Consider the following 20,409-nt stretch of genomic DNA (forward strand, 5'->3'; position numbering starts at 1 on the left):
AATGCTCTGTAATATCACTTGCACTGGGTTCTACCCTCTAGCTGCACTCAAGCCCTTGCTGGAACCTAGTTTTTTTATGCTTTGCCTCCAGTAACCTGACGTAAATAAACGTTTTTGATGCTTTTTAAAGTTAGGTCAGAATATCCCAAAAAGGTATAGAGCTTCTCACAGGGACATGTCAGGTTTTTTTTTCTTCAAAAGTTGTTAATAAGAGGATGGCGGTTTTTTCAATTCAAAATTAGTTTTTTTACTAGATGCTATTTTATGAATAAAAAAGATATTTTAAAACTCTTAATCTTTCTTTAAAAATATATATCAATGCTTTAGGATATAAGATGAATCATTATAAAGTTCTTTTCAAATTGTTCAAAATTCTATCTTTGTATTCTTAAATCAAGATATTCATTCCCTCTCTTTCTAACACTATTTTCTAGGGAAAACCATTGAAATTGTTTGTAAAGAATGGGGTAAAACGAGTTAAAAATAAACGCGTATTTAAAACGTGTCTTTCTGTTTGATTTTTGCATCGCAGTGCATGGGATATAGACTTAGATTCTGAAGTATTAATTAAAGTACATGAACTGTGCTTTCCCACAAATTGCTGTTGAACACTGACCTCCCACCCCCTTATCATTTTAATAAAATGCAGAGAGAGGGGGGGGGGGGGCAGTAGGCTGTTTATTACACTAGTCCCCAAAGGTTTATAATAATGTTTGCTTACTTACAAAGATATCCTCCCCATTCTGTGTTTATTTATTTGCTCAACAACTTTGGAGACTTTAGTGAATTTTGATTTGTTGACTCATTAAGATGAGTGTTCAAACGTTTCAATAATTATTTTTGATTTATAGAAGGGGTAATTTTGTTTATCCTAATTGGGGATATGCATCACTTTATCGGCCATTGTCTTATCCCTTTAGATTCCTGCTAAATTGAATATATGGAGGAGGGGTAGTTTTTTGGAATATATCTTCCTTTCTTTGGACAAGTTCCGTATATTGTGGTTAAAGTTTTTGGTATTTGCATTTTTCCTCATTTTAAAATTCTTTTTCTGTACAGGGATAAGATATAGGTCAATTGATGATCAAATGAAGTCGACCCTCTGCAAATTTTAGTTTTAAAGAGAAATTTTGTAGGGGTGATTTATATTCATCGTTTGCTTGTTTCCTCCCAAAATACACCCACTCTGGACCTAAAATCTATATTGTATAGGAGAACCATATCGGTTCAGGGGTTTGCGATATCACAAACCGACATCATGTTCCTTTTATGGAGAAATTTCAGTCTTTTTTTTCAATTTGATAAGGGAAAATGATTAAAAATGCATTATTTTGAAGTAAGAAATGGTATTCTTAGTTCTGGTAACGATCCATTGTTGCAAATTAGAACCATGATTTGCTGCGAGGCTACTCTAAAATAAATGATTAAACTAGTGATGTTCTATATTATAACAGGGGTGTATATTCTGCAAAATTGACCCTGTTCTTCCCCCCTTAATCTTGTGCAGAATATACACCCCTGGTTTCTACCTAATGAAAATAATCACACTTGTAAATATTTTCAGATACATAAAATGGTATACCTTATGGTAACATAATAGTTATTTCTCGCATCGTATTATAAACAGCTTTCTGCAGATATAGAATGTACAATTATAAGATTGAAACCCGTTTTTTTCGCACTGGTTTTAATCCACTGGATTCGAGAGAAATGACATTACACATAAACAAGTGAATTTACACTGCAAATTAAAAAGAAAATGTTTATTTTGAGCTTTGATCTTATAATTAAAATTTATTTTTAGAATGTGCAGTGCACTTAGTGCGAGTAAACGTTTTATACTTAAATTTTATTGGATATCATTTTTTTATTTATTGTTCTATCCCTTAAGATCCCTGAATTTATCAAAATGAAATATCTCATTATATATTCCAGCTTTATTGGCCCCGAGGGGCCGGATGCCTGGGACGATTTTCTGAAATACAATACTATACAGGAATTTTCATTATGGCTACTAACTGGTTCTAATCCAGCTAAAATTCATAGGATACAAAGCTATACTGGATAATGTTTTGTTGCATCATTTTTCCTGTTTACAATACGGAAGAATGTATCAGGGGAAAAGAGATAGGACAATGGACTATATTAATCATACCCTTAATTTAGCTATATAAAATTATTCCTATGATAGCTAAGAAAATTGAGTAAGAACAAAGTTTCCAGGAGTGACAAACTTCGGATTGGACAAATGTAAGAGTCTCTTAAATGTTTAGTTAATTGAGTATTTCTATACAGGTTTGGTTAATATATGAATAGACACATAAGCCCCCCGTAGGGGTTTGGTATTTTTAAAACCTATAAGATGGTTTAGGATAGGATTTAAGTGTCCACTCCGACATTTGTTACTCCTGATTTGTCCTAAGATCAAAAGAAAGTGTTGAAAGTTAATTTAACTTTCATTGTCCTCTCTCTCCCAGGAAAGTTTTAAATCAAAATAAACTCTGTTGCATTTTCATAAGAATTTTAATGTACTTTGGTTTTCACCTATTTTTTTGCAGAGGGGAAAGTCAGGAATGGAGTGGACATTGGGCTTTTTATTTAAATAGTACCCAAAGTTTAATGACAATGTTTTCTTTTTCAATGGCTTATCAACTTTGGGGACTTTTAATGAAATTCGATTTGTTGGTTTATTAAGTTTCAATCACTTATTGTAATCAACAAAAGGGTAATTATTGCATCATCATTGGGGATATACATCAATTTATCGGCATTCATTGGGAACATTATAATTTAAAAGTCGAAGTACCCACTATACTCCCTGCTAAAACAAAACATTAAGTTGAAATTTGTACTGTTTATGTGTAGAGTAGGAGGAAGGAAAATAAAGTAAAAATTAGAAGTGCTGTTTAGCTGAAATTCTCTTCCTATTTTATTCATTTTCTTCCTCTTTCTCTCTATCTCTCTCTCTCTTTCTTTTCCTAACTCTCCCTTTCTCTCTTACTCTCTCTTTGTTTCCTAACTTCCTATTCCTTCCTTTACTTTGCAAGTGCATTAAAGATTGTACACTTAGATGTTTACATTTTTATTCTCTTCCCTGTTTTTTTCAAGGTTAGGAAATGTTCGTGGCCTTTTATTTTGGTGGCTTTAAAAATGAAATGAAGAATTAGCAAGTTTAAATCAGGGCCTGGCAGCCGCGCGTCATCCGCGACTAAGCATAAAATTTAAACCCTTTTTGATGCTTTGAATATTTTTTGAAAGAGGAATTGAAATACTTCGGTCAGGTTTAGGCTTCCAGTTGATATTAAAAGTTTAGGCTTACATCTTTTTTTTTATCTTCTTGGAGGTCTTTACCTTTCACTTTTAGTTTAACAAGGATGACAACATCCATAAAAGCGAAGCACTGAAACGGAAGGACAAACGGACATTAACACTTGTATAGTGTCTGAACTGAATAATTAGAATATAAAAGTATCGAAAGAGTCGAAGCAAAATTGTAAGTAAAGGGGGGGGGGGTAAAATGTGGTGACTCGTGCCACGACATACCAGCAATTTTATTTTGGGTGCTACTCCCTTAGTTTTAGAGATAATTGGATAAAATCTTTTGGGCTGGGTCAGTAATTACCCCAACTAGAGGTATCTTTCAAAAAAAAACGGCGGCGGGACCGCCGCTCCCGCCGCCCGCCGCCGTTTTCCGCCGCTACCAAAAAAATTTTTTTTTGCATTTCTCGCCGAATTAGGCAATTTGGAATCATTTGAGACCATGTTATTTTTTTCAAAAATTTTTCCCCTTACAAGCAACCCTGCGGGGGGACTTAGTCATTTTTTTCAAATTCTCGTATATCAAGGTATATCTTAAATACAGTACTTCTCCTGTGATTTTGAAGATATTGAAACAAAATCTTTTTAGGTTGGTAAGTAAAAAATATTTGAATTAAGAAAACGGCGGCGGGACCGCCGCTCCGCCGTCCGCCGCCGTTTTACGCCGCCAACAAAAATTTTTTTTTTTTTGCATTTCTCGCCGAATTAGGCAATTTGGAATCATTTGAGACCATGTTATTTTTTTCAAAAATTTTTCCCCTTACAAGCAGCCCTGCGGGGGGACTTAGTCATTTTCTTCAAATTCTCGTATATCAAGGTATATCTTAAATACAGTACTTCTCCTGTGATTTTGAAGATATTGAAACAAAATCTTTTTAGGTTGGTAAGTAAAAAATATTTGAATTAAGAAAACGGCGGCGGGACCGCCGCTCCCGCCGTCCGCCGCCGTTTTACGCCGCCAACAAAAAATTATTTTTTTTTGCATTTCTCGCAAATATTTATTACTGACCCATCAAAAAAGATTTTGTTCCAATATCTTCAAAAGCACAGGAGAAGTACTGAATTTAAGGTATACCTTGATATACGAGAATTTGAAAAAAATGACTAAGTCCCCCCGCAGGGCTGCTTGTAAGGGGAAAAATTTTTGAAAAAATTTAACATGGTCTCAAATGATTCCAAATTGCCTAATTCGGCGAGAAATGCAAAAAAAAAATTTTTTTGTTGGCGGCGTAAAACGGCGGCGGACGGCGGAGCGGCGGTCCCGCCGCCATTTTCTTAATTCAAATATTTTTTACTTACCAACCTAAAAAGATTTTGTTTCAATATCTTCAAAATCACAGAAGTACTGTATTTAAGATATACCTTGATATACGAGAATTTGAAAAAAAGTCCCCCCGCAGGGTTGCTTGTAAGGGGAAAAATTTTTGAAAAAAATAACATGGTCTCAAATGATTCCAAATTGCCTAATTCGGCGAGAAATGCAAAAAAAAATTTTTTTTGGTGGCGGCGGAAAACGGCGGCGGGAGCGGCGGTCTCGCCGCCGTTTTTTTTGAAAGATACCTCTAGTTGGGGTAATTACTGGCCCAGCCCAAAAGATTTTATCCAATTATCTCTAAAACTAAGGGAGTAGCACCCAAAATAAAATTGCTGGTATGTCGTGGCACGAGTCACCACATTTTACCCCCCCCCCCCCTTTGTTGAAAAACTACTTGATACAGGATAATGTTTATGGACATACTTACATTTTAAGGACTTGATTATAGAGTTGCGTCGCTTATACTATTGTTCTTTGTTGTCCCAGGAATCAATATACCAAAAATTAGATCAAACGGATAATTAGATCACATAAAAATTTGTTGTTAAAAAAGTAAAAAAATCAACATGTTTAAAATGGACGTACGGACATTATGGTAATAATTATAGAGTTGCTACGCTTTTTAAATCGTACCTAACTACTACAGGAATCATCATGCAAAGTTTGAAATCGATAGGACAATTCTAACATGCCTAAAATAACGAATAAAAGCTATCTATCTCGGACGGACGGACGGACCGACCCTAATTATAGAAAAGCTTCGCTTTTAAAAACAAAAATTAAATAATAGGGGATGGGGCAATTTTCCAAGGGCGATTTCTATTAGGAGGGTGGGGTGAAAGTACCCTATTCAAAATAATTACAAATATATTCTGTACCTTTAAGAAGAACAGCTAGGACGTCCACACAAAAGTGGTTAAATCTGAATATGGATGCCTCAAAACCTTATTCAACTTTAGATAAAAAATACATGAAACGGCTGACATAAAGAATAGATCCATCTAATCCATGGCGCGGCGGTAACTTGACTATTATCTTTTTTTATATTCAACTTTTTTAAGATATAAAAATGTTAAAATGGTTTAAAGCAATTAAGACAACTTTAATATGATAAATATTCAAGTCTTCGATTTATTTACTTTATTGAGAATACTTTGGATTCATATTTTTAACTGGTGCTTCGTTCCTAATGGCATTGCATATTGAGGTGAGGATTCGCCCAATATATTAAGCTATTTTAAAGAAATAAAAGACCGCCAATATGAATCTAAATTTTATTATTCATTAAAAAATTCTTGCATTTGTTTTAAATATCTCTTGCTTTAAATTAAATTCCCTTTAGTTCCTCATTATTGAGATTTCTCAGAGTCCTATTTCGCTCATTAATCTTTTTATTTCAACACACTTAGACATAATAATACCACATATGTATGTTTACACGGGTTTAGGGTTTATGTATCATAGCTTAAAACCCTCTCAAGAATCATACCAAAAAAATAGAATGGCCTAAAAACATCACAGGAGCTTTGTGAAGCTTGCCTAAAAATGTGAACTAGTTATTGAGATACAGCGTGGCCATATTCTTCAGTATACTGAAAATCTTCAGTATTCTTCAGTATTTGGAAATTGGGGCTTCAGTATTTTCAGTAAATACTGAATATTCAGTATTTGAAAATTTTATTCAGTATTTTTCAGTTTTTGGAAATTTTCATGATTCAGTATTTTCATTATTTCCTAAATTCCAAAAACATTTGCTTAAATAAGATGTTTATTTAAGTAGTTGATGTCAGATTTTTTTCGGCGCTTCGCGCCTCACTTTACTTTCCTTTGAATTACCCTATAACTTTGTACATTAATTTTGTTTTTATTTATGGTAATATACATTTTTTTTTCAATTTCATCTCAAATATAAATTTTTTAATATTTGAGATGCTTTTATACAGTATTTTTTTTTTGTCTATTAATAGAATGAATAATCTAAGGTGAGTACTTTGCATGATTATTGAAGGTAAAGTTTTTTAGCATGCTCTTAACCATAGACGTCCAAGGGGTGGGGTAAAGTGGCGATTACCCCCCCCCCCCCCAAACGAATTTGGGGTCCTCAAATTAGGAGGGGGTATTTACATCCCCCTAAACAATTTTGGGGGGGTAAATACCCCCCCCCCCCAAAATAAAAAATCTCTTAACAAAGAAAATTTTTGGGGGGGGTAAACAAAATTTACCACTGCCAAAAAAATTTGTGGCGCGCTTCGAGCGCCATTTTACCCCCTCCAAAAGCGAATTATCCCCCCCTTAAAAATTCCCCCCCCCCAAAAAAAAAGGTTGGACGTCTATGCACTTAACTCAACTAAAAAGTATTTAAGTTTTGTAATCATTTAAAATATTTATCAGTCATTTTCTGCTTAATTGGTGCAAGAAAATCTAAGAGGCAAAATTAAACGATCTTTAAAATATCCCACTAATAACAAAGCTATGATGATATGAAATTTTGAAATGAGGAATCATATAAAAAAAATACTTATTCAGTATTTGTATTTTTTTGTTCAGTATTTCAGTATTTTTTCTTATTTTAGGATTCAGTATTTTCAGTATTTCCTTTTTTTTCTTCAGTATCAGTATTTTTTTGGTTGTGGCCACACTGGAGATATTAAGCTTCAGACAAAAAACCTCACTACTTTATATAGTACGATGGGTACATGGCGTTCCTGCAACTGGCAGAATTACAGCTGGATGTATTTTTGTCAAAATGTAAAAACCTCTGCCAAAATTACAGTCATACTTAAAGTAACCGCCATAAATACATCTAACACAGGCATTTATACATCCAAAATTGTCAATTTTACATCTATTTCTTGCCAATTTTACATCTAAACTTTTTTATATGTCATAAATACATCCCATACATTTTAATTAATAATAAACAATAGTGAACTGTATAGTGAACTGTATAGTAGACATTTATTATCAATACAAGAACATGCATAAATATTATATTAAAATCATAGTTAAATGTTTAAAATCTTCAAAATTGAATTTATACAGTTGATTGTGATGACCTTGACATTGATCTTGTCATAATTCTACCAAAGAGTACACCAAAGTCATCAATTAATACATCACTCATGTCCCCACTACCATATCTATTGTGTTGCATGGGTGGGTAAAAACCAGGTTGTATTTGTCCACTAGGCCCTGGTTGTTGATGGATGATGCTTTGCTCTAGATTAAACACATCTTCATCTATCTGAGATAATGTAATGTCAGTGTTAATGGCATCATCAATATCAAATGAAAATATAACATTACAGCCATCAACACCTTCAAACTCTGCAGTCCCATTATCTAGAGCAGCAGGAGCATCTTCTACAGTGGTGGAATCTATAGTAATTGGCTCCTTACATATAACAGATAACCCCTTAAATAGTTTTTGCCACAGTTTTGACAATCTTGCCTTATACTTTCAATAGCACCACGTCCACGACCATGTCCCCGTCTGCCCCTTTGGCCTCGCCCATTAGCTAGAAAGTTAGAATTGCCACCAACACTTGTTAGAACATGTCTAATAGCAGCATTTTCAGTAGGAGCATTAGTAGTAGCTACAGTGTTACGTGCACATTGTAATACATGCTTGGAATGTGAATCAATTTTTGAGGTTAATGATACCATGGATCTAAGAAATCTTCTTAGATCAATATGTCCTGCACTAAGTCTTTCCCTTAGACTGGCCCTAACTTCCATGACTGACAGTGCTTTACTACGATGATTCATTGAAAGTAGACCTTCCATGGCTTGATCACATTCACAACTAAGTAGACTGTTGCTAATCTCTGCTTTTAGTAATCTAAATAAAACTATCATAATTCTAAGTATATATAAATTTACAATTTCACCGCCAATAGAGTTTAATATATGAGTAATGAGTATGTTGTTATGTGGTAATGATTTAGGTCGTGAAATGGGTAAACAAGGAAAAAGGAATAAATTATAGAATAAAGATTTTAAACATTTAGCCATAATCTAATATATTAATTATGTATATTCTTGTAGTATAAATATCTACTGTACAGTTTACTATTGTTTATTATTGATGAAATGTACAATATGTATTTTTGACATATAAAAAAATTTAGATGTGAAATTGGCAAGAAATAGATGTATAATTGACAATTTTGGATGTTTAAATGCCTGTGTTAGATGTATATTTGTCAGGGTACCTACGATATATGGCAAATTACTGTCGAATTCACATCCAGACAAACAATTTTGACAAAAATACATCCACTGTATTTCTGCCAGTTGCAGGAACGGCAACGTCCCAGTACGATGCCCTTCCCTAAAAACAAAAATACTACTTTATATTACAGGATAATTATATGTTAAACTAGCGGGGCTTTATTTTTTAGTATTTTGGCGATTTCCCTTTGGAAGGTGGTGGTATGCTCCCCAAAACAGCTATAAATAATAGGACCTATGAGAAGCTACACTGTAAAGGAAAGCTATATCGGTTCAGCGGTTATAGATAGATCCTTCGGTGTAGACGGAAAGAAATCCTGTTACTTTTACATATAAAATGTGCAGTCATTTAGGTCACAAAGAATTTTGAACGGAACTGTTTCCCTTTTCCGGGTAATCTTCAGTTTTCTACCTGATTTTCTCTTCCTTTACCCATGATGTTCTAAGTGTAACTTTAAACAACAAGTGTGCTTGCTTAAGTATGTGTGTAAGTTGAGTCCGTGTGATTTGAAAATATTCTTTTCAGTCACCCAACAATAAATCATAGCAACAACTCTCATCAGTCAGGGAGGAGGGAGGGGACATTGGGCTCTTTATTACACTAGTCCCCAAAGTTTTAGAATTTTGTTTTCTTATACGTTTGCTTAACAATTTTGGGCACTTTTCATGAAGTTAAGTGTCCAAACGTTTCAACCACTAATTTTAATCTTCAGAAGGGGTAATTTTGTGTGTTATAATGGGGATGTAAATCAATTTATTGACCAAATTGTCTTATCCCTTTAGATCCCTGCTCATCAGTCCCTTTAAATAGAATCCCCTTTTATTTTACAGCCTTCTCTTTGCTGTGGGGGCTTTCTATTGTACTTCCAATCCCCTCCCATTAAAAACGGCTCTCATTATTAAAGATCTACACTTCCTTATAGGGTTCCTAAAATGTTTACTATTAATGTATAACAATACAATTTTTGGTTTTTATTATGTTTTACTTTGCTGTGACATAATTATTTTCTGGAACCCTATTTTGTCACTCCCCTTATTTTGCTCTCAATTTTGCTGTAAAATTATATTCCCGTTAAATCTATTCAGAGAAAGAATACTTACTGACTGAAAAAAGAAGCATTTTTATGGTGGATTAATCTATGAGTTCCAAAATGTGCATTATTTTTCATTGATTTTTTGCACTTTAAGATTTTTTTTCAAAATTGGTTAATAAATTGGAAGCCTATGATAAACTATGTAGGAATCATTGGGAAAAGATTGAAATTTATAAGAAAGTTCTTTCTAAATTAACGAAAAGAGCTAATCGTTAAGTACATACGGACCTACCCTAATTTTTATTAAAGCTTCTTTCCGGATTTATGCTGTTGGCTGAAATTAAGAAGCATTTTCATGGTGGATTAATCAATAAACTCCTTAAATGTGTTATTTTTCATGGAAGTTTAACATATTTTTTGCATGCACTTATAAGAATTTTGCAAAATTGGTTGAATTTGAATGCCTATGATAATCTAAGCTCTAATTAAACCAATGAATACCCAGAAATCTAAATCTTATTTGTGTCATGATCATTGGCTTAGAGGCTCCACAAACTTCCTGCATTTACACTTCCTCAGGTATAGATATCTTGATCGTCACAATAGAATATCAACCTGAGACATCTGGCTAGTTTAGTGTAATGCTGCAGTGACCAATAACATCTAAGGAACCAGTATTGATATGTAAATACATATATGAGTGGAGTACATATATTGTATGTTGAGTGTGTGTGTCTTATTTAAGAAGAATCTCGTCCTTGTTGTTAGGTGGTAAATTTAGTGGCTGTTTGGAGTACGGGGGGGGGGGGTGAGGATTGAGAGGGCATAATACATCTATTTATCCAGGTAGAGAGAATGGTATAATTTTTTTAAACAAATTTTTTTTTGTGAAATCAATATGATATTAATTTTGAAACTGCGACAATTTTTATTCCATTTTTCTTTGAATTGTTTTTCTGAATCCTTAGGACTATTCTTGCATTATCCAGCTGTTATGTACTGCGCCGGCGCAGCTTAGGCATAATATTTGTTATACATACAACTTGAATGTAGCACAGGGTAGGCATGCGCAGAAAACACATAGTTTGGCAATCAGCTGGAATTCTCACTATTATTATTCACCCCCTCCCTTGCCCTGTGGGATATTTCCCCCTCAATGTCCTTCCCTTTCTAAGCAACCTTATGCTATTATGTTACCTCCTCTCCTTTTTCTAATTTCCCTTCGTCCTCCTTGTATTAATGTCCGCCCACCCTCCTACCATTCTAATCCCTCTACTATTCCCTTTTCCCTATTTTCGAAGTGGCCAACTTACAAGCAGTCCTATACCTTTAGATTTAAAATCTGAGATTGTGGGGGGAAAAAAGGATAGATTAGATGAAATTAACTGATATGAATAAAGTTTCAATCTGGTGAGAAATTACCTCCCCCTCCATATTTTTGAATGAAATTGAAAATAGGTTAAGGTGGTAATTTTTCTTATGCCTAAAACCTGCAGAGTCCTTACTCTTGAGGGTACCTTATCACTGCAGGAATAAATGTATATGTGTAGATGTATAACCTAAACAACTACTTGGCCCAAGTGGTGGGGACCTTTTCGACTGCTAGAAGATTGCTTTTTGCTCTTTTGTAGCAACTTGGGTGTATTTATATTTACAATACTATTGGCCAATATTCAAAGACCCCATTGAAAGTTGACAAATGGTTCCCACCCAAATGGGTAGAATTAAATTTGGCTTGTACCCCTTCTAATCCTTTTACTTTAACTGTGTGGGGGGATATACCTGAAATGCCTTAACACTAAAGGGATACCATTGTTGAATGACTTTTTTACAAAGTAATTACAAAGGGGGATGTGCGTAATGACATTTAAACATAAACTGGGAGCAAAATGGTCAAAATACTGAGCTAGACACTTGAAACTTGGTACATAAGCCTAGTCCTATAGGTACTACATCTGAAAGGCAAAAAAAAAAGTATTTTTAGGTTAGGTTAGGTAAGAAAAACCTTGCCAAAATGGGCGAAAATGGGGTTTTTAGGCCTTTTTTGGTCTATTTTGATGTAGAAACTTACCTTTAATTGTTTTTTATTAGGTTTTTTCCCTTGAATACACTTTGTATATACACAAGGACATTATTTAAGATGATTCTGCAAGTCAGGGACAGACCCCAGCGGGCTAGGTGGGTGGCTCTCAGGGGTAAAGTGCATTTTTTTCTAAAGTTTGTGTGTCATTTATTAAATACAGGTTTTTTGAGTTTTGGTCTCAAACTTGCTGAATCATCTTAAAGAATGTCCCTATGAATAGACACACAGTATTTAAGGAAAAAACTTAAGAAAAAAACAATTAAAAGTGAGTTTTTACATCAAATTACACCAAAACAGGCCAAAGAAGGCCTAAAAATCCCATTTCTACAGGGTTTTCTTACCTTACCTTAAAATAAAAAATTTTATTTTTTTTTCATTTAGATGAAGTATCTATAGGACTAGGCTTATGTACCATGTTTCAAGTTTCTAGCTCAATATTTAGACCATTTTTCTCATGGTTTACGTTTAAATGTCATTACGCCCCCTTCCCCTCTTTTGAAAATCACCAGGATTCCTTCAACCCCGACATGGTTTCCTTCAGCTTTTTCAGATTCTCTAAATGTTTCTTTTTAAGTAATTCTGTGGAATCAACTTGACTATTACTTGTAATGAGTTAGAAGAATTAATGCTTGTATGTCTGTAATCTTAGACCAGATAAACAACAGGAGCAATTATTCAACAATTTTCAGGGGTTATTAGTATTGACTTGGGTTGGGGTTTTAGTCTATTTGTAGGATATTTTCTTTCAAACTCCTGGGGGATTTGAAATTTTAAAAATAAACACATGCAAAACTAAATACAAAAAAGAGAATAGATGCCCCCCACTTTGTTTATGATGAAGCCCCTAGTCATCTTACCTAATTCTTCATGTAACCCATAGGTTAAAGGTTTGAACAGCTTACATGACAATAATTCAATTTTTTTTGTTTATTTTCAGAAAATTCTAGTCTTTACTAAACTGTGATAAAAAGATATGTAAATGAGACCAAAATATCTTGATCTATATGATTCATTTTTTCTACAGGTATGAAAGATTTCCACAAGTAGACCCCATACCCCAAATTTGAAGCCTTCAGCTTCAATAAAATAAAAGTTATTCAATAAAAACATCTCTTTTTAAATTCAAAATATCTCAAAAATTTGGTTTAAACTTGTGTTTGTAAGTGCAAAATCATAGCATTAAAAATGAAAATATTACAAGTCTCTGCAGATGCCCAACTGTGATTGGCTGGGTATACTAAAAGCTGAAATTCTCACACTACAGTACTCTCAGTACAACACAAAGTTAAACCGAATTATTTTTAATGATTTTGACTAAGGAAAGGGGTGTTTTCATTATAAAAATGTTATCAGTTACTGGTAACCTAACCTTCTGCCAAAAATAATCTTTTGTATCTAGACGATGTAATTAATAAAAAAAAATTATCTTGAGCATTAGAAAACTTTCAAAAATTTTATTTACATAAAATGTCATTTTGAAATCCTAAACTATACAAATTTCAGAATATGCCACCCACCCCCCTTAAAATCTAATGTAGTAAAGAATAAAGTACCTATTGCAGATTATTTAAATGCTATTGTATTTTCACTCACTATAATTAATTTTTACTGTTCCAAATAACTTGTAGAAAAACAAACCTCATTTACATATCTATGGTGAAAAAAGCAGCATCAATAATTTGGGGAGAGAAAGTAGGCAGGGGATTCTAGTACAGCACTTGGCGACTCTGTCCAGAGTGTGATTGTGTGTGTGTACTGTGTAGCTGTCAGTTGGACTACAACTATACAAGGAGTAGGAGGCCTGTGACACATCCTCCGACTAAAATTGAAAACAAAAATGTGATTTCTAAACTCACCCAGATCATAAATTAGTTATAAATTTACAATTTGGATCAAAATCCGAATAGTGATTTAAAAATTGTTAAAATTACATAGTTAAGACTTTATAAAGTTAGAAATAAATTTAAATTAGTCCGTAGGAATAAATTATAGAAATATTTAAATAAATATCAAAGAAACCTTAATAAAAGTTAAAAACCAGAAAAAAGTGAACAAAACCAAAACAGAATTCTATAGAAGAATAAAAATACAATTTCTCTCCAAGCCTTTTGAACAAATTGTTATGAAAAATGTGTTGTGAACCTAATTGTGGAGTATTGACCTACTTAGAATCAGCTGTTATCCCAAAACTTTCCCCCACGGGTGGGGGAAAGTAGGCTGATATCTGTTCACACCAATATCTTCCTAAAAACAAAAAATCTACTAAAATCCTTAAAATAAGGACTTAGCAAAGTGTTATGTAAACATTATGTATCAGAAATATATGAAATATCTATGTATAGTTCGATCCTCTCTCTAAATCTGAGGTTTTTATTATGTAATATCTTTCTCAAATAATTCTACCTATATACTAAAAATAATTCCTAGTTATCCAAAAACCAATGTTCTGATAGATATTATCCAGAAAAAAAAGTCAATTTTGACATATTGTGACTTAAGTGACCTTGCAAAGGTGTGTGTGTGTGTAGCTTCGCGCACATATATAAAAGTCCTTGAACACCCTTCTCTCTAGCGGCGCTACTGAGGGGAACAGATTGATCATCTAAAGAACCATCACTGGAGCACACTATCACCATGGGAAGAATTGATATTCAGGCATGCACATTCAAAAATTAACCACAAATGTACTTTCTTCAAAAATTATAATTAATTTATCAGAGAAAGTTTATGTACCGTTGATGTCCCTTTTTCATATATACCTTTTTACCTGTAGTTAAGACATACAAACAAACATCCTAACTCTTATGTTAGAATTTAAATCAATTAAAAACTACAATAAAAAAATTTTATTATGTCTTTGCACTAATATTTAATGGCTAAGACAATAAATCAAATGAAATATTTTTGATAAACCTTCTCATATTAATCTTTTTTTTATTGATGGGAGGAGAAAGAATAAAAATGGGCGGAGATTTTTTATAACTTATCAGACATAAATTTTAAATGATTTTAGGGACTTATCGCGTTTTATTATACTTAATTATAATTTTTGTTAAAAATGTTTGGTTAAGTAGTTTTGTTTTTATATTAATATAGAAAGGTTAACATTGGAAAAATGTTGTAGATACAGATTATAGGTATTTCCTTTTAGTTAAATTCTTCTATGATAATGTCAATGTGTCCATCTGATCAGGAGGCGCCTAGCGGCCCCGCAGAGACGCACAAATCGCCTTCACCCTGCCGCAAGGCCCAACCGCAACAAGTAAACAGTGAAAAAGACGGCGGCGAACCATCGTCCGCCGTCGTCTCGCCGCTCAACAGTGATTCTGGATATTTTGAGGGCGGGATCGAGTCCGAGCCCAGTATTGAGATTATATTTGATAAGAATGCTTCCAATAATAACAGCGGCAGTACCGCAGCTGCCGGCAAGCCGCAGGATGCTTCCAATTCAGGTAAACCTTGAAAACTAATCCTATTATATAAAGTAGTAAGATTTTTTTTTGTCTGTAGCTTAAGATTTCAATAACTTCTTTACCGATTGAGTTCTACATTTTATGGGAGCTTCTCATAGGTCCCTGGATGGTTTTAATTTCTACTTTTCATACTATTTTGATTAAAGTGTTTGTAATGAGATTTTAAAGGAGAATAAATTTCATATTTGAACAAAAAAAGAATTAAAAGTTGGTCTATTAATCATGAAACTTAATCTATTTAAATAACAAACATTGAAATGTACATGGATTAAAATGCTATAAAACATAAAATTTCTATTACAAATCTTGTTTGGTTGGTTCAAATCTGTTGTGTCTAAACTTTTCTATCAATAATTATATTTTACAGAAAGGGCTATTATGTTTATTATTATTGGGGATGTACATCAAATTATCTTCTATTGTCTTAACACTTAATCCTTATCAATGATATTTACATATGAATTAAAATTGCTAAATGTCTGTCTATTTATCATTTTAATTTACTTCGGTTATTATGTTATATTCATTTATTTGTTTTTGTAAAACTTACCCCCTCTACTAAATACTATTGATAAGGAATCTAAAATTTAGCTTGATCCGTTATCTAATTATTTGTTTATTGAGTCAATTTTAAATCATTACCAACAGTTTAACTAGGCTAAAGATAGGAATATAAAAATTTTAAAAAAATTTGAAAATAAAGTTAGAAAAAAATAATTTTTAAAGCAATAATTGGAGTAACATTATTTTATTGCAGTTATCCTTTCAATGTTTAATTGCTAAATATACATAACAGGATATTTGAAATAAAATCTGATGGTGTAAAACAGCTGTTTTTGGACAAATATTTTTGTTGTTGATTTTTTTTGCATTTTTTGTGCTGATCTTTGAAAACCAGTTGCTTTATAGGATCCTGGTTTTAATAGGGATAAAGAGAAATAGTAAATAGTCAACAAAATAATCTCTTTAAATATATAATAATTTAATAAATGTTGATTAAGGAATCTTTTGTCCTTAAGATGTGCAGCAATAATATTTTGCAGAACCATTTTTGGAGCATTTATAAATACTTTTATTCATGGAAATTAAGCAAAAAAAATGTCGCCAGGTTTCATATGACTTTCAAAGTATATTTTCTACATAAAAACACAATAAAACCTTATTTTACAAGCATCGGGGATTCAATTTAAAATTTTGAATCAAGCAATCAGCTGTAAAATGTGTTTATCGATCCAATCAAACAAAGAAAGGTATCAAGCAATTTTAATTCGTTATATTTTTTTGTCTTTTAAACTTAACAACAAATGAAATGAGGGAGGGAGTCTTTCGTTGGCATTACAACCTTGGGGAATTTTTAATGGATTTTGATTGGTTGACTCATTTAGTTAAGTGTCCAAATGTTTTAACAGAAGGAGTAATTTTTTGTATCATCATTTTGATGTACATCAATTTATCGGCCATTGTCTTATCCCTTTAGATCCCTGATTAAAAGATATCAATATGTGTTCTTATTTTTAGTTCAAATGAGTTTAGAGCAAATTTTAATATTTCATATTGCATAGCTACAAGAGGCATAATTTCATCAATAGAAACAACAATTTATCGCCAAATTAAAATCACATATTTCATTTTTATTTTAGCCAAATATATATTTTGGGAAAAGATCTTTGGAAAAAATTGCGTGTTAGGTTTTTTTTGTTTGTTTCTCAGTGATGTTAATTTGATAAATAACTGTGTATATAATGTTTATAATTTTACGTTTAAGACAAGTATTTTTGTTTTTATTTTTGTTGTGCAATTTTCATAACTGAAAACATGTGTCATTTTAAGGGATATGGATAATTTTTTTAAGAAAAAAAGTTTTATTGAATGGATTTTTTAAGTCTTTTAATCCTTATATAAAAGTAACAGGATCTATGCTATCGGTCTGTTTGTACAGAAAGATATCTGTAATTATTTAACTAATATGGTTCTTCTTTACAGTGTAGCTTCTAATACGTCCTTAAAAGGTTTATGAATATTTTTGGGGAGGGTGCCACCACCCGACCAAGAAATTCGCCTTCAGAAAAAATGACTCCCCCACGAAAATTTTTCTTTATTTTTTCTTTTTTAAACTAAAATTTAAAGAGCAAGGGTCAACTTCCCCCACCCTAAAGGCCCCTAGAAGCCTATAGGGGCGTAACCACAAGTATTTATGTTTTTGACACATTATATCCTGTACTTAAATAAATATCTATGTCCTTGATATCTTGAGATTATAAACAGCTATTTTTTTCGTGCAAAAAAAGAACCTAGGTTTTTAAAAATCATGCAATTTTTAAGGTTATTAAATAACATGCCCCAAAAAGACATAAGTCAACTAATTAATTACATATCAAAGTTTGGGTTAGGATGATTTTTAAATGTAATTTTGGACAGTTTATTCTCTATCTAAATATGTTATTTTGATATAAAAATGTTATTTATAGCTATTCTTTTCAAAATATGCAAAAAGGAGCGCGATTACAAAAAGCTTTATTTTCTTTATAAAAAAAGGCATACTGTAGATATAAATTATGTATTTAAAAAAAAGAATATAAATATATAAAAAGCCTCTTTGTTGTAAAAGCACTTTTTAACACTTATCTTTATGATATGTTTTTATGCGCTTTTTTGTTTGTACTCATTTTCCCCCCACAAATGAAATATAAAGGTGTTTATCTAACCTAAATTTTTGCAAGAGATATCCAGGGATAAGTTTTCTAAAAAATAAACAGAGATTTATACAATGCAAGACAATTTAAGTATTGATTATATATCAATGTTTATTGTATAATGCTTTACTAGTTTTTGTTACATATTTCTATCATCAAATGCTTTGCTGAATAACATCTTTGGATAATCTCACACAGAGAATTTCGTTTTAGGTAGATTTTTTTTCTAGAATAATTCGTCCTTTCTTGAATACAATATATAGGGCTTATTTTCAATCCTAAAAACACCCCCAAAACATCTTAAGATTAACCTTTTAAAAATATGCTGTTTGGGGAGATTTTTAAGGCCAAAGCATTTTGTATTGTCTTCGACTTTTTAAATTCCTTTAGATATGATAACAAAAATATATCTTTTTAAAGTGCATAACCCCCCCCCCCCCTTACCCTCTTAAAATAGCTTAAAACCTGCCGATGACAAATATAACTTGTATACAATTAAAATTTTAAACTTTAGATCATTGATTTTTTTCTGTTTTACATTTAAAACAAGGAAAATTCTTTGTTAAAAATTTGTGATAAATTACGCAATACAGAGTTGATTTAAATGATAAAGAAGTACATCTCTTTTTTTGCATATTTTTATCCTAATTTTTTGTACTTATTATTTTGTCATATTTTCACAATTTTTTTCTTCTAATTTTTTAAAATTCATGAAAGTGTGCCTTAATTTTTTTAAAACCTGAAAATTAAAAAAAAATTATTGGAGAAAGAAAAGTATGAAACAAAGAGAAAAAAAATTCAGAGAAGTAAGGCCATTGGATTGAAAAGCAAAAACAAAAAGAAAGGTGTCAGGGGCGATTATTTAAATGAACAAAAATTTGAAAAGGAAAGACACCAGGGAATTAAAGGAATAAGACAGTGGCCGATAAATTATTGCGTATCAAAATATTCTAAAATCATTTGAACTAAAAATAAACAGATATTGATATATTTTAATCAAGAATCTAATGAGATAAGACAATGACCACAAAATAATCCCTTCTGTAGATTACAATTATTGGTTGAAACGTTTAGACACTCAACTTTATGAACAGACCAATCAAAATTTAATAAAAGTCCCTAAAGTTGTTAAGCCAACGAATAAGAAAACGTTATTATCATTTGCGTAATAAGGGGGGGGGAAGTTTGTACACCTATAGGAAATGAAATTCAGTACCAAAGTTTGGGAGGGTACTGTGGGCTTGTTTTTAAAGTTATCAACCTAATTCTTTTTGTAGGCTCTCTTATATGACTGGATATACACGTATTTCTTTGAAAATTGAATTTCGGCACTTTCCTTCTAGGGGCTTGTGGAGCAATAGACCCCCCAAAACACTAAAAATATGAGTTCTGAACTTATTTTTAAAGATATCAACCTGATTTTTTTTTATAATACTTTTTTAACATAACCGAATCAACGAACCATTACAGATTTCATTTTGGGACTTTCCTTCTAGGGGCTTGTGGAGCAATAGACCCCTCAAAACACTAAAAATATGAGTTCTGACCTTATTTTTAAAGATATCAACCTGATTTTTTTTATAATACTTTTTTAACATAACCGAATCAAAGAACCATTACAGATTTCATTTTGGGACTTTCCTTCTAGGGGCTTGTGGAGCAATAGACCCCCCAAAACACTAAAAATATGAGTTCTGACCTTATTTTTAAAGATATCAACCTGATTTTTTTTTAATAATACTTTTTTAACATAACCGAATCAACAAACCATTACAGATTTCATTTTGGGACTTTCCTTCTAGGGGCTTGTGGAGCAATAGACCCCCCAAAACACTAAAAATATGAGTTCTGACCTTATTTTAAAGGATATCAACCTGATTTTTTTTATAATACTTTTTTAACATAACCGAATCAACAAACCATTACAGATTTCATTTTGGGACTCTCCTTCTAGGGCTTGTGGAGCAAAAGACCCCCAAAAACACTAAAAATATGAGTTCTGACCTTATTTTTAAAGATATCAACCTGATTTTTTTATAATACTTTTTTAACATAACCGAATCAAAGAACCATTACAGATTTCATTTTCGGACTTTCCTTCTAGGGTGTAGTGGAGCAACACCCCTAAAACACTAAAAATATGAGTTCTGACCTTATTTTTAAAGATATCAACCTGATTTTTTTAACACTTTTTTAACATAACCGAACTTGGTAACTTTTACAGATTTCATTTGGGACTTTCCTTCTAGAAGCTAGTGGG

General features: G+C 32.2%; 1 protein-coding gene across 2 annotated transcripts in view; it reads left to right on the forward strand.

Moving 5' to 3' along the window:
• Window positions 1-13,751: 13,751 nt before the first annotated feature.
• Window positions 13,752-20,409, forward strand: part of LOC145325056 (ribosomal protein S6 kinase alpha-5-like) — a 59,295-nt gene continuing 52,637 nt past the window's right edge. For both annotated transcript variants that reach the window (XR_013881389.1, XM_080167876.1), the window contains exons 1-2: window positions 13,752-14,638; window positions 15,177-15,435. Coding sequence is in view for 1 of the 2 variants with exons in the window: in XM_080167876.1 (XP_080024002.1) it covers window positions 14,618-14,638; window positions 15,177-15,435 (280 nt within the window). In the remaining variant the exon portion in view is untranslated. The remainder of the gene's footprint in view (window positions 14,639-15,176; window positions 15,436-20,409) is intronic.

This window comes from Acartia tonsa, chromosome 7 (assembly GCF_053477335.1).
Source record: "Acartia tonsa isolate MP-2025a chromosome 7, ASM5347733v1, whole genome shotgun sequence".
Taxonomy (NCBI): domain Eukaryota; kingdom Metazoa; phylum Arthropoda; class Copepoda; order Calanoida; family Acartiidae; genus Acartia; species Acartia tonsa.